Source organism: Tauraco erythrolophus, chromosome 8 (assembly GCF_009769465.1).
Source record: "Tauraco erythrolophus isolate bTauEry1 chromosome 8, bTauEry1.pri, whole genome shotgun sequence".
NCBI classification, from domain to species: Eukaryota; Metazoa; Chordata; class Aves; order Musophagiformes; family Musophagidae; genus Tauraco; species Tauraco erythrolophus.
In genome coordinates, this window is record NC_141472.1 from 25,375,288 (window position 1) to 25,389,300 (window position 14,013).

At 39.0% G+C, this 14,013-nt stretch overlaps 1 protein-coding gene across 3 annotated transcripts in view; it reads left to right on the top strand.

The window, feature by feature from the left end:
• The window catches only part of KCNH7 (potassium voltage-gated channel subfamily H member 7), a 247,618-nt gene extending 241,631 nt beyond the window's left edge, over positions 1-5,987 (top strand). For all 3 annotated transcript variants that reach the window (XM_086615259.1, XM_086615257.1, XM_086615258.1), the window contains 2 exons: positions 4,138-4,330; positions 5,721-5,987. In XM_086615259.1, the coding sequence (XP_086471385.1) occupies positions 4,138-4,330; positions 5,721-5,987 (460 nt within the window). The remainder of the gene's footprint in view (positions 1-4,137; positions 4,331-5,720) is intronic.
• Positions 5,988-14,013: the final 8,026 nt, after the last annotated feature.

The following is a 14,013-nucleotide window of genomic DNA, read 5'->3' on the forward strand; positions in this document are numbered from 1 at the left end:
CCAGGGATGGGGCATCCACAACTCCTTTGGGCAATCCAGTGTTTCATCACCCTCATTGTAAAAAATTTCTTCCTTATATCTAATCGAAATCTACCCTAGACATAGACATATCACTTCCCTCTAGGTACTCACATTAGCTACTCTGAATTGCCTAGCAGAAGAGCCTTTCTCCTTGATTGACTGTTCAGGAGACCAGCTTTTTAACGAAGAAGCTGAAGTGAGGCACCTAAACTCGTTAAATTTAAATCTCGCCTCACTCGGAATGCTGTTCCCTTAACAGTGATTCCCAGATATTTACATGTTCACAAAATGGCAATTTTTGGTATCTTCAATATGTGAAGTACTTTTTCTTTCCTGGACATCCAAAGTAAACCGGCTGCCTTGTTTAAAAAAGACAAATTCCCTTTTTGATGCATTAACTTATTTTGCCACATTGTCTCTATAATAAGTAAGACATGGGAATATGTAAAGGCAAAATACTTATACCTGTTACAACAGAGAACAGGTGTTTCTTTTGTCAGAACCCATCATTACCCTTGCTTAATAAAATGTCTCTTCCTTCTCTCTTTTGCTCTCTAATACACTACTCTTCGCTGGCAGCTAAGCAGCATAGCTTACAGCATCTTAAAAATATGGTTACAGAATTTTGATCCATTCTACACTATAATTTACCGTGTAATTTCACTCAATTTTAAATTGCCCTGTGCTCAGGTCTGTGGCTTTTTTATTATTTTCACTCTGCAATTCCATTACTTTCAATATTTTTCCATGACAAATACTATGACACGCACTCAGTCCTAATTATACGTTAGTAGCTCTTCCCTGGCATTCTGTGCTGTATATTTTATCAATCAGTCTAAAGCCAGGTTAACTGCATATTGCTTCCTTTATCTCCCATAAGCCAATCAAACCGTAGTATTTTGCATCTCTGAATACTATACAGTACATTAAAAAGACATTTTTAACATGTAAGCCTAAATTGCCACAATTTCAAATTACAGTCAAGTATTCTGACTGTAAATGTCACATAACTAAACAGCTGCATGTTCCCCATCAACAGTGTGTAGTCTTTTGATTACATTTCTTTTCCTGAAATCTTAAGCTCTTGAAACTGAAGTTTTATCTCAAATTTACCCAGTTTTATCAAATTCTTATGCAAGTTCTCAGTATTTTTTCGAGAGAGAATCATAGAATCATAGAATGGTTAGAGTTGGAAGGGACCTCAAAGATCATCAGGTTCTAACCCCCCTGCCATGGGCAGGGAAACCCTCCACTACACCAAGTTTCCCAAAGCCTCATCCAACCTGGCCTTGAACACTTCCAGGGACGGGGAAGCCACAGCTTCTCTGGGCAACTTGTTCCAGTGTCTCACCACCCTCTGAGTGAAAAATTTCTTCCTTATATCTAATCTAAATCTGCCCTCTTTCAGTTTAAATCCATTACCCCTTGTCCTATCACTACATGCCCTTGGAAAAAAATCCCTCTCCAGCTTTCCTGTAGGCCCCCTTTAAGTACTAGAAGGCTGCTATAAGATCACCCCAGAGCCTTCTCTTCTCCAGGCTGAACAGCCCCAACTCTCTCAGCCTGTCTTCATAGCAGAGGTGCTCCAGCCCTCGGATCATCTTCGTGGCCCTCCTCTGGACCCACTCCAGCAGCTTCATGTCCTTCTTGTGCTGGGGACTCCAGAGCTGAACACAATATTCCAGGTGGGGTCTCACGAGAGCAGAGTAGAGGGGCAGAATCACCTCCCTCGACCTGCTGGCCACACTCCTTTTGATGCAGCCCAGGATATGGTTGGTTTTCTGGGCTGCCAGCGCACATTGCCGGCTCATGGTGAGCTTCTCATCCACCAGCACTCCCAAGTCCTTTTCCTCAGGGCTGCTCTCAATCCATTCTCCGCCCAGCCTGTACTTGTGCTTGGGATTGCCCCTACCCACGTGCAGGACCTTGAGCTTGGCCTTGTTGAACTTCATGAGGTTCTCACAGGCCCACCTCTCCAGCCTGTCAAGGTCCCTCTGGATGGCATCCCTTCCCTCCAGCGTGTCTGCAACACCACACAACTTGGTGTCATCTGCAAACTTGCTGAGGGTGCACTCAATCCCACTGTCCATGTCACCAACAAAGATGTTAAACAGCACTGGTCCCAGTACTGACCCCTGAGGAAAATATTATTGTTGCTGATAAACAGAGATTTAAGTTGTAACAGATTGTATTAAATCATTTTTGTCCTTAACTCTTCTCATATTTTTAACACTTTTCATGCTGTCAGGATTTCGGGCCTTGCTGGGTCTTCTCTGCATGTAAAAGACAATATTCTATCCTGCTTAAGTCAGATCTGACCTGCTGGACTAAAAAGCAGGGTCACTTCTTTCTGACCTTTTCTATGCCAAGTTAAAGGCTTGGCATAACATCCAAATTATTAAATGGATATAGAAGGCTGGAAAGCCATTGTACAAGGACTCTGTCCCGAGAGTTCTCTATTTCTCCTCTTTAAGCAATTGGAATTTCATGGAGGCTGTGGGCAAAACATCTAAGGTTCTCCTGTTTGTTCATCCTTTGGTGACATGACATGGACTTGTTTTAAATTTTGGAGAAAAAAGGGAGAAGTTATATATGCAATGATGATTAACAAAGACTACCAGAGGTGCTCTTTGATTTCAAGTACCGGGAAACTCCTATCGAGTGCTAACAAAGTAAGAAGGGATCAATTTTAACGTGAAATCAAAGCCAAAGACAATCGTTGATACAAGTCCTCCAATGCTAAATCCCTTTTATTCACTGAGATATTAAGGCCCAGGTTTAACAGACGAAAACTCTCCGGATGGTGTCATGCTGCTGCTGCTGCTGCAGTATTTTCCCCTGCGGCATCACACATCATGCTTGTGTGAGATCAGCACATTTGCAAGCAGCAAAGAACCCAAGGGAGCGGAACAAGAGAGCGAGTAGGGCATGACTGACTGTAACCTCTGAGTTTGGGCGCTTCTTTATCAGAGCTGGTGCCACAGAGCCAGCTTCTCCTGATAAAGGAAGAAACAGCATCCTAAATATCGTTTGGGCATACCTTTCGGATTAATTTCATAGATGCTTTTATAAATAAATGACACAGTCAATGGACAACTCCGGCATGATATAAAATATTATCCAACAGTGAAACACCTGGTGAAAGCAAAAATCTATTAGCACAGGATCAATTCTGCTGCTGTCAGGAGCCCAACAGTAACATTCACGACATTAAAAGCTGCTGACGAAGATTCGTTTACTCTGACAGAAGACAAGTTGCAATACAGAAGGCTGTATAGCTGTATTACAGTCTGTCATAGCATGTTCTGTAGTCTTCCAGCAGCTGGGGAGGCACCACAGGCATTACCTATTGCTGAGTTTGTCACAGATCTTGGCAAGACCATTTGAAAATCATTTCAGTGCTTACAATTCAGTGGAATTGTAAGTATGAACAATATAAGCAGTTCAAGTGTTTCAGAAATCACATACAAATTTATTGAAAGGGGACGGGAGGAAGAGAAAAAAGCTACTAAATTTGAACATCAGAAATGTTGACAGTAATCCTGAGGCCTGAAAAAGACTGAATAAATTTTCACAGTAAGGAGACTTGGGCTATTTTTTTTAATGAACTTGAAAGCATCTTTCATTTTCTAACTGTTGAAAAAAACAAATGTGGCTCTCTGCTTACTTCAGTGCATCATATTAGCATTGAGAATGTCAGAATTAATTGTCAGATGCATCAGAAATAACGTCCCATCCTCAACCCATACAAATCAATTTAGAGAACTGAAGAGAGTACATTTATAACAGTTAATTTCAACCAAAGACCTGGTCCCCGGTGTTACTTTTTGTTGCAAACATAAGAAGACAGTAATGAACTCAATGTAGCGAAAAAGATCAGAGACAGCATGCAGATATGTTCTGCAAAGGAAAGGGAGAGCCAGCAAGCTTTGGAAGGGCTCAGTACTCCCTCTTCTGTTCTTTCACATTTAAGACATGGTCATGTCATAACAAGTGATAGTTTGCTTTATTAATAAGCTGCAGGTCCCTCTCGAATGCATCTGTAATCAGTATGTTAAAACATACCTACTCCTGACCATGAGTTAACTGATTACTGATTTTGTGTTACTTCTGTAGGCTTGAATCCCAAATGACTGCTGATATCCAAACCATCCTGCAGCTTCTGCAAAGGCAGTCAGCGCTCATTCCACCTGCCTATAGCATGGTGACTGCAGGTGCAGAGTATCCACAGCCAGCAAACCGGGTGATACAAAAGCTTCAGCCTGCAGCGTCCATTAAAACAGACAGAAGTTTCAGTCCGTCATCTCAGGTATGTACATGCACCATAAGATCAAAAGAGTTTTGCTTGTCTCTTTAGCTTGTGATGGAAGAAATCCATACCAATCTAGGAGCTTGTTCACTAGTTCAAGGAATATGAAATTATTATTTTGACCTGGCACTCCACGGGGCACTTGGATACCACAGTGTCAGAGGCCACATTTTCTGTGAGGGTCATAGAGATACATACAAGGATCTTATAATCAGACTGATTTACTTAATTACCATGCTCTTCACAAAAGTCAGTAGAAATGACAAATACTAGACATAGGTACAAACTACAAACACTTTCCAATCATCAGACCTGCCTGCATGGGTGCACCTGCCATAGATCCAATCATGAAGTCCCAAGAAGCATCATGACTATGTTTTCCTCAAGGTACAGGCCAGACAAGTCCAGCTGCTGCAGTACGATAGTTACACACATATGGAAGTGGGAGGGGCTCAAGCCATTCTTATGCCCAGTCCCTTGCTACTGCTGGAAATATGCACATGCATAGCTGTGACATACCTGTGTTTCCCAATACGTATTTTTCACCCCCGTTCTGTTCAGGTAAAATTTGATGATTTTCCAAATTTGTTTGGGATTTTTAGAGTTCAACAGCTTGGGCAGAGATGTGGCATACTGTTTCCAAACAGGCTTCTGCATGTCTAGAAATCCCTGATCAATCATGTAGCATACGATAAGCAAAGCCAGCGTGCTTGGCTGTGTCAGATTCCTCGTGCGTATGCTGGAACACATATGGGCACAGCAAGTCCAACACACCCAGAAGCATCAGTTCGCGTGCATAAAGATTATCAGGGCAGCAAATGCACAGCAGTAGTTTTCCGAAGCGTAGACCCACTGCGCATGTACCTGCACAAAACATAGACACATATCTCTGTCTGAACAGAAATACGGCCACCCTCTGCAAACATCAGCAGGCACACTGCACACTTCACCACAAATTCCAAGTTTAAAAGTGAAGTAGAACTGCAGGCTGAGACTGGAATCCAAATGGTTATAATGTTCGAAATTATGCAATTCCAGAGTTATGTTCTGAAGCAAAAGTGCAAAGTCAAGAATGTTGAAATCCATACTCTTAGATCGGGTCTCAAGAATATTCAGTCCTTCAGAAAGGGCTGTTCATATGTGTATCTTCATGACATATGGGCAAGTCTGAGGAGGGGACAGGACATCCAGGCTTCCACAATTAATCAACAGAATTGCATTCAATTACATTAAATCAAATGCAGTACCATGTAAAAATATTTCAGTACACTGCTTAATTTTCAAACACGGTTTTCCAGCAGCCATCTGAACGTGCTAATTTTGAGCAGAACAAGAGCCTGGAAGACGCCAATTTAATCATTACTGTCTTGTTTCTTCTCCTCCCTTCCAGTGTCCTGAATTTCTAGACCTTGAAAAATCAAAACTTAAATCCAAAGAATCCCTCTCAAGTGGAGTGCATCTTAACACAGCCTCAGAAGACAACCTGGCTTCTTTTTTAGATGAAGAACGTGACCAGTCTGCAGAGTGTCCCCCACAGCACTGTAAAACTTATCTCCAGCCAGTTAGGCACCCTTCCTTGCCAGAATCTTCACTAAGCACTGTAGGAATCTTGAGTCTTCATAGGCATGTTTCTGATCCTGGTCTTCCTGGGAAATAATACTTTTATACTATTACTTCACATAAAAATGTAAGTGCTTTTAATGGCTGTTTTTCCTTTTTTTTGTATTTAAATCCTCTATACTTGACTCAGGGGCTACAAGGAATATACCATTATATGCAAAAGTACTGTATATTTTCCTAAATCTGAAGCTTGTAAGGTAAAGTTGAGCAGTTCTGATGTAAATATATATATATACACACACACACTAACTGTATGTTCCAAATGTAAAACTGCCAGCATTCTCAAGGCACCTTATATTTTTATTTTTTTAAAATAACATGCATGTTCTGAAATTACAGTTTACATTGCATGGAGATTACCATTTACTGCTGTCATGGAAATAGTATTTTGTTGTGGATATGTCTTCAGAGCAAATAGGAGACCAATAACGGTAATTCACATAGAAAAAACTCCTACCTGACCAAGCTAAAATTCAAGCAAAATCTTCTTCTAGCTCACATTTGAAAATTTATTTATCTTTCTTATGGTGAGCTTTTTACAATAAATCACAGTGATTCTGAATCTAGAGAAAGAACAAGGTTCAAAACAATTAGGGCAGAGAAACCAGCCTCCTTCCAAACCAGTTGTAGGGCAGTATTTTAAGAGACAGGAAAACTCTGCCTCATACTGGAAAGTACCACCATAGGTCGCATCCATAAAATCGCGTTAATTGAATAATTTGTTTCCAGTACTCTTTTAAAAAAAAAAAATTGCATCATAGAAGTTAGCTGTCATGAGCAGGCAGGTACTCTTCATCTGTCACACAAACATAATCAAATGCAATAAATCTAATTTCTATATAATACAGAAGACTGTGTTCCTTTTGTTCGATACAAATTATTAACAATCTCAATTAAAAAAGACACACTTTTGTTTTATAATTATTATGGTGGTTGTTTGCAGTTATTTGTTTTTACTGACTGGCCCCTCTACAATGATCCTAGATAGGGTGTATATGTATGCGGACACACACATATACCACACACGCATTCCTGTATGTGTGCATGTGCGTATTTTATATATGTACATATGTGTGTATATATTTATATACACACAAGTGTGTGTATATACCTACACTTACATGTAGGAGTATAGATATAGAGAGAGATATATATATATGTATATATGTAAAATCACTTTCAGGAACAATTGTAAACTTTCTTATAACAAAATGAGTAAGCTTAGCTCGTGTCCAAAGCTGACTACATTAGAATAAAATTATTTAAGGTCCGTAGGCTTTAAATACAGTATATACTGTATCTGCATAATGTTTTGTGAATACTTAGATTTAATTTTATTAAAATATTATTCTGCTTCAAATGTGTTTATTTTAGAAGGAACTGACCTTTTTATTACTGTTTTTACATATTTAAAAATGTTCACAAAATTTTCTAATCTTAAAGCTTTAACGTGAAATTCCTCTAGGAAGAGAACTGGCTTCAGAAAAGCATGTAACCCAGTTAGTGGGAGAGTAGTTAAATTTTAACTGAAATCAAATTAAACCCTCTGTTCTAAACCAGTGCTACAGAGTAATGCACTAGTGGTCAACCCTCACATTAACAGATACCTATACTATATGCTGGGGTCAGAATGACATGTAACATTTTTAGTCATACACAGCCAGTAGATAAATCCAAAGTGGCTGAATCTTCTCTCAATTAGAATTAGTGTGCATGTTGAGCTACTGAGCAAGACTCTGCTTTACCTTGGCATATAAAGACAAAAAATTGAATTTACTGCATAACATTTTAAGTGAAAAGAGAAACCAACCCTTCCCATACAAGATCAAATTTTCTTGTGCCTCATGCTGCTGTTGATTGTTGAAAGGTCCAAATGCTACAACGTGCTGACTGCTCTTACTTCTACCACGACGATGGGAGGTCTGCACTGCTTAGTGCCTTGCAGGATCAGACCACAGGTGACAGCATCATTGGGCCAGTCGGAATCTCTGCCTGCATGTACTCCAGTGAAACAGGAGTGCTGAATGAAAAAGTGAAATAGCTTCTGCTTTTTTTTTTTTTTTAATAGCAAGCATTAACAACTTCTGCTCTATCTCAATCTAGTAACAATCTAGTAACTAATACTCATGCCTGTTACAAAGAACAAGCTAGCATATTTTCTAAAAAAGTATTTGTGGTTATGCTACATTTAAAATGGTCTGGTATAAATTAAAAATAAAATTAATGAAAAAAGTATAATGCATGCGCATTGCTTTACAAAATGCCTTTTGTACAGTTTCGTCACTTGGTATTCCACATCAATGCAAAGAGACTGAGCAAAACTGTCGGACTGGGGAAGGAGTGTTAGGGAAGAGGAAAAGCGACAACTATTTCAATTAGTCCAACTGAAGGAAAAGCTTCATCCCTTACTCCTTTTCTTGGCTCAAAGAGGCTTTGTTCCTTTCCTTCTCTTTGTCTGAATTTTTCAAGAAGAAAATCCTAAATGGGGGCAACTAAGGGAGACTGCCAAAATATGGAGACTCTAAGCTCCCTAGACATCTGCCAATGAATAAAGAAACAAAACATGAAAGATGACAACTTGGTTGGCAGGACTCTCGTTGCCCCTTCCCTGCCAAAGAAAGATCTGCCTTCTCAGATATCTTCTTTTCTTGTTGAGGTACAGTGAAGCACACGAAGCCCCACTGCTTCAAGCTTTTTTCTTCTAGAGACAGGTACAAACCACTGTTTTTGGAAATGCGTTCATTTTCTAAACAGCAAAAATTGTCTATCTTATTTTTGGTGTTTGTATTTTGGGGTTTTGTTAGGTTTTTTTTTTTCTGGGCAGGGCTCCCTTTAAACCCAGTCTCTTTCTGACTCGATATAAATGGGTCTGTGTTACCCAAATCAAGCTGCGAACAACATAAGGGTTGTTGACACATCACAATACACAGCTGTAACATATCTATAAAGGCTTTCAGGACTTTCAGAGATGAGCTTTGGTCTTCCTTGAGCTTAGTAACTTTTTATATTTAAAACCTGTTGGTAAAAATATGTATAAATTATAACTTGTAGAAACAGAGAAGTATCCTGGAAATTCAAGAACAGCTAATGTAGCTGAAATATCAAAGCAATTGGGACAATCACTCTGAACGTGGGGCAAGACAGTACAAATCATCAAGAGCTCTTCAAGAAGTTCATTAGCTCCCACCAGCTGCCTAGTTCAATGTCTGAAGCAAACGATACATTGTGATGCTTTTCAATTTTGAAGCTGTGCAGCAATCTGCACCATTTGCACGTTCATGTCCATCTACACGTACAAATTTATGGTAATATACGTAAGTCATGTGTCTTGACCTGCCTAACTCTGCTGTTTCCAGGAAGCATGTGACCAGCTGCACACTCTTCTCTCGTGTTCCCACTCTGTTCACTCAGCAAACACATTTTCTCATCTCCCATCTCACAGCTGCTGCCCGTGGATGAACCCGTCTCACCTTTTCCTTCCGCAGATTGCATCCCAGCAATCTCCTTTCTCCGGTGAGCACAGGTCGCTCTTCAGAGCTTCCGCGTGACTCACCAACTAAGTAACACCCAAAAAGCTGAGAAGCACTGCTCTGCACGGCCTCTGGCTGCCTGCTTAGGTGAAGCAACTGGAGTTTTGCCCACAGATGACTTGTGTGTCCTCCCGTTTGAGAGCTGCCGAGCCAGCAGCTCTGGCAATAGCAGCGTAGCAGAAGGCACGATTCCTTGAACGAGAGTTGTACGTAATACCACACCTGCAGATGAGAAGCCTTGATGTTTCTATACTCTTCTGTTAAATATTCTTACGCTGTCAACAGATGTCTACATTAGTATCTAAAGTTTGATTCTTCATACATTGGCTTAAATCAGAAATAATTAATTCCAATGAAGCCAGCAGTTATATGTTGTCACATTTTTCATCAGATCAGGAATTGGGCCTGGCAGGCACCTCCTCTCTGTTCATCTACAGGCTCTCTGTATATACATACAGAATGATTTTCTTCCCCATATACTGAACTCAGTCTTAGAGTAACAGCTTGTTATTTTTAACAACATTTCTGCAGAACTCAGGAATTGGCTTTTGGATGTTTCTAAAATGTTTTTGTGGCATCAATAGTACAGTGGCATTTTCAGTATCACTGAGATAATACCAAAATTGAATTTATTAAAGAAAACTTGTGAATTTTTCTCTACAAAAACATCTGCACAGGTTCCTCAAATGCACCACATAAGTGTGATACATTCCAAGCTAGTCGTACCAAGAAATAACACATAGCAGTTCGTAATTCATTGGTACTTTGCCAACTTTAAATATTTGTCGTTAAATACTTTTTACATTTTGAGGGTAATATTATAGACATTATTTTCCTCCCTCTTACATTTTTCTGAATCTCAAATTGATGGTATTTGGTGACAGCAAAAGCAAATAGCTTCTAAAAGGCTACAATTCCCAGACTTCAGTTTCCTGTAGAGCAATATAATTATATTCAGTCACCTGGAATTGACTAAAATCCAGTAAAATTTTGACAATGTGAGAAATTATGGAAATGAACAGACAGTATTTTTGAAAAAGCATTATTAATTATGCTGACACTATACACAATTTTAGCATTTTCTGACTGTTATACATGAAGTTCTGCTGCATTTTGTTAATTAAGAGATTAGGCACAATGAATTTCTAGATAGAAAAGACTTAACTGATCAAAACCCCAAAAATTGAAAGCTGCTGCTTCCAACAAATCTCACTGTTTCTAGCTAATGGCAAAGCCATTGTAGGACAGTCGTCTTTGGTAAAACAGATTAACTTCATCGATGGACACTCTAAACATGGCTCCCACATTCTAGTTAATTTAAGGTCAAAAAAAAAAAGCTCTCATAGTTAAAAACTGACATCAAATGTTGATGTATGATGTATTTTCATTTGGATAGAACAGTGCCATTCTATTCTTTTAGCAATCTTTCAACCTACATCAAACTAAGCCATTAAAAAAGTTTTAATAAAATGTAGGATATCCACAAGAGCTCACGGATAAGCCTCACAGCCAGAAATAAACAGCAGATATCAAAATTTAGTATCTTTTAACATCCTTAATCCCTCACAGAAGGTTCATGAAGACATGAGACAAGCCTAACAGAAGATAACTGCAATTCAAACACCAGCATTTACTCCCTGTTTAGAAACCTCTAGTTGCCAGGTATTTCCAAGAATGAGAGAGCAATAGCCCAGCAGATAAGACATACGAACTCACGCAGCAGGTTTTACATTCGAGGAGGCAGCTAGCAGCAGCCAACCACCCCTCTTCAGATCTGATTCTGAGAGTTTAATCTTCTCTTTCACCGAGACTGACATTTTTGAGGCTCAGCATCAACAGCACTAAGCTCTTCTGAGACGGAAACAACGCTCGTCACTGAGCCCTGTTACCATACAGGCTATACATTCACTGCGCTACATCTGTTGCAAAATAATGAACTTTGCTTGTAGGAAATTGCTGCCAAATTAATCTCATGCTATCCTTGGTCAAGCCCAGATTAATTCTGTTCAAGTCGAAGAGACGCTGCCCTCCACTTCTTGACAGAGCTTCCAGATTCAGTATGAGTTCACAGTGGCGTACTGAGGGCATTACAGTGACCGACAAAGCAGGAAACCCTAACCTGATGTCTACATTCACTAACAGGAGCAACTAAAGAGCGAATTAAAACGGGTCTGATAAGCAAGGTCTGTGTGCTGAGGCTACTGGTTTGTGGGTTTTTATTGCTGTTTTTAAACTGTAATTTGTGACATTTTATTCAAACCCACACCATTACTTGCAGCGGCTCCAACTGGTTGCAATCATGCATTTAACAAAGTTTCCACATTTGGGTGTTCTTTTTGCCCCCTCTCCTCCTTCTTCGCACACAAACAAAAGTGCAACCTCGATGCTCCCTATTAGTTTACTCTTACCTCATCATCACTAATGCAAACCCCACTAAAATACAGGGGGATGCGCTCGTTTGATCTGTAGTATCTCGCAGCCATGAACAAACAGCAAGGGACCTAGTCTCACTTCCAAATTTAAGGTCAAAGTTTTAATGAAAATACTGGTGAACTGTAAAATTGATTCAGATTGGAGACAGACTTGGTATGCAGCCACTGGCACATTTTCAACAGCTGTCCAGACACTGAATTAATTTTTAAGTAGCTTCTTACTTATTTGGAATAAAAAGAGCATGCAGAAGGTCCTTTAACATCATTTCCTTCAGTTTTATCAGGAATGACATGTACTTATACAACAGTTCAGTGTCACTTATATACTGCATCTACTTTATACCTACTTTTTCTTCCTAGACTCAAAAAAAGAGTATATTAGAAGTTACACAGCAAATAGCTTAATGGGAGAATAATATACAAGATCCGCAGAATAGATCACATATGAAAATCAAGACAAGATGGAGTTTTATCAATGATACTACAGGAGCACGTCGCAGAGCCTGTAATTGCATGAAGGCATCGCTACAGCAAGCTCACTTTTTCTCACCGTACTTCTATGTACGAGTAGCAGATAGAACTGCATTATTAATGAAGAAACATTTTTCTTCATCTAGCTACTTGGGGTTTTTTTTAATGCCCACTTGGGAAGTTCTTTGATTATTAATGAACACAGAATATGGCTATTGTCTTTGGAATGGAAATTAGACAGACCAAATTAAAGCCTCCCACAGGAGGCATTTGCCCCTTTTACGCATTATTTACATTTTCTATACTGAAACTTTATGATATTGTAAAGTTGGAAATACAAAGAAAGTTTTGAAAGCTTAATTTAGGTAAATACTTCACTACTATGAATTGTAGCAAATCCTGTTTGTGTAACAGGTTTTTGTATAATGAAGTTAAGTCATTATTTTGCTTTCAGAAAAGATCTCCTGGAAAATTGTTTACTGTACAAATAAAAGCAATTGTACACTGCGCATACATTCAGTATTTTATATCACCATGAAAGCTTATTTGCAAGAAATCTAAATATGCACAAATAAATGTAATGCACTTATTTCTGTCATGAGCAACAGGATGCGAACGTTTCATTCATGATTGACTTGAATTTAGTTACTATAATGCAAACACCACCAATAGGGATCCAAAAAGATTGAATATATACCATAAATATATTCTCTACTATAAACATCAACTATATTTAGTTCACTCACAGCACTGTGGGAATAAACATAAAAGCACAAGATTACACAGGACACCACTCACTGGCTTGAAGCACACAAAATAGAGACACAAAATTAGGCCTTTTCAGAAAACCCTGTGCACACAGCAATCCCTATGTATCATATTGATCTCCACTCCTGAAGTAAGACTGGAAATTATATCCATGTCTACTCCCGATAACTTCACCAACTGAGGAATTCAAAAAATCTAAGGTAACTTCTAGCTACAAAATCTGGGTAATAAAGCTGACAATGGCTATCCATGGAGGCCCAAATTTTCACAAAATATTTTGAACAAAAGTACTGTCTAAATGTCTGTCTTGAAGCCGGACAATTCTGTTGCTTGAATCATTTTCTTTTAGAGAACCGGGAGTGAATCACGGAATGGGTTTACCATGCAAGACCTATTCAGCAAGTGATTTTACTGATCCAGATGAGTAGCCATTGAAAGCTTTTGAGACAAGCTGAGGTCTTAAAAAGGAAGAAAAAGTGAAATTAAAAAAGATCCAAACAACAAACCAACCAACACAAACAAGCAAAAACCAACCCCAAAAAACCAAAACCCAACCAAAACCACCGGAACACTCATAGATTTCCTTGGGGAAAAGCCTTAGGTGGTATTAAAAAAAATATAATCAGTTGAAGATCATTCTAGCTGTATTCAAATAGTATTATCTGAGCTTCCCCTCAAAAAACCCCACTGTATTCCAACAAGCTGGAACAGGAATAAAGTCTTATCTAGAACATTTTGGGTTTTTTAATGGAAACCACTGATCAAGTTTCTCCAAATCAGTAGAATTTTTCAGTGTGTGCTATGGGAGACAGTATGCCACTAGTAATGAAAACAATCACATGTAGCATTTAGGGTATCTGAT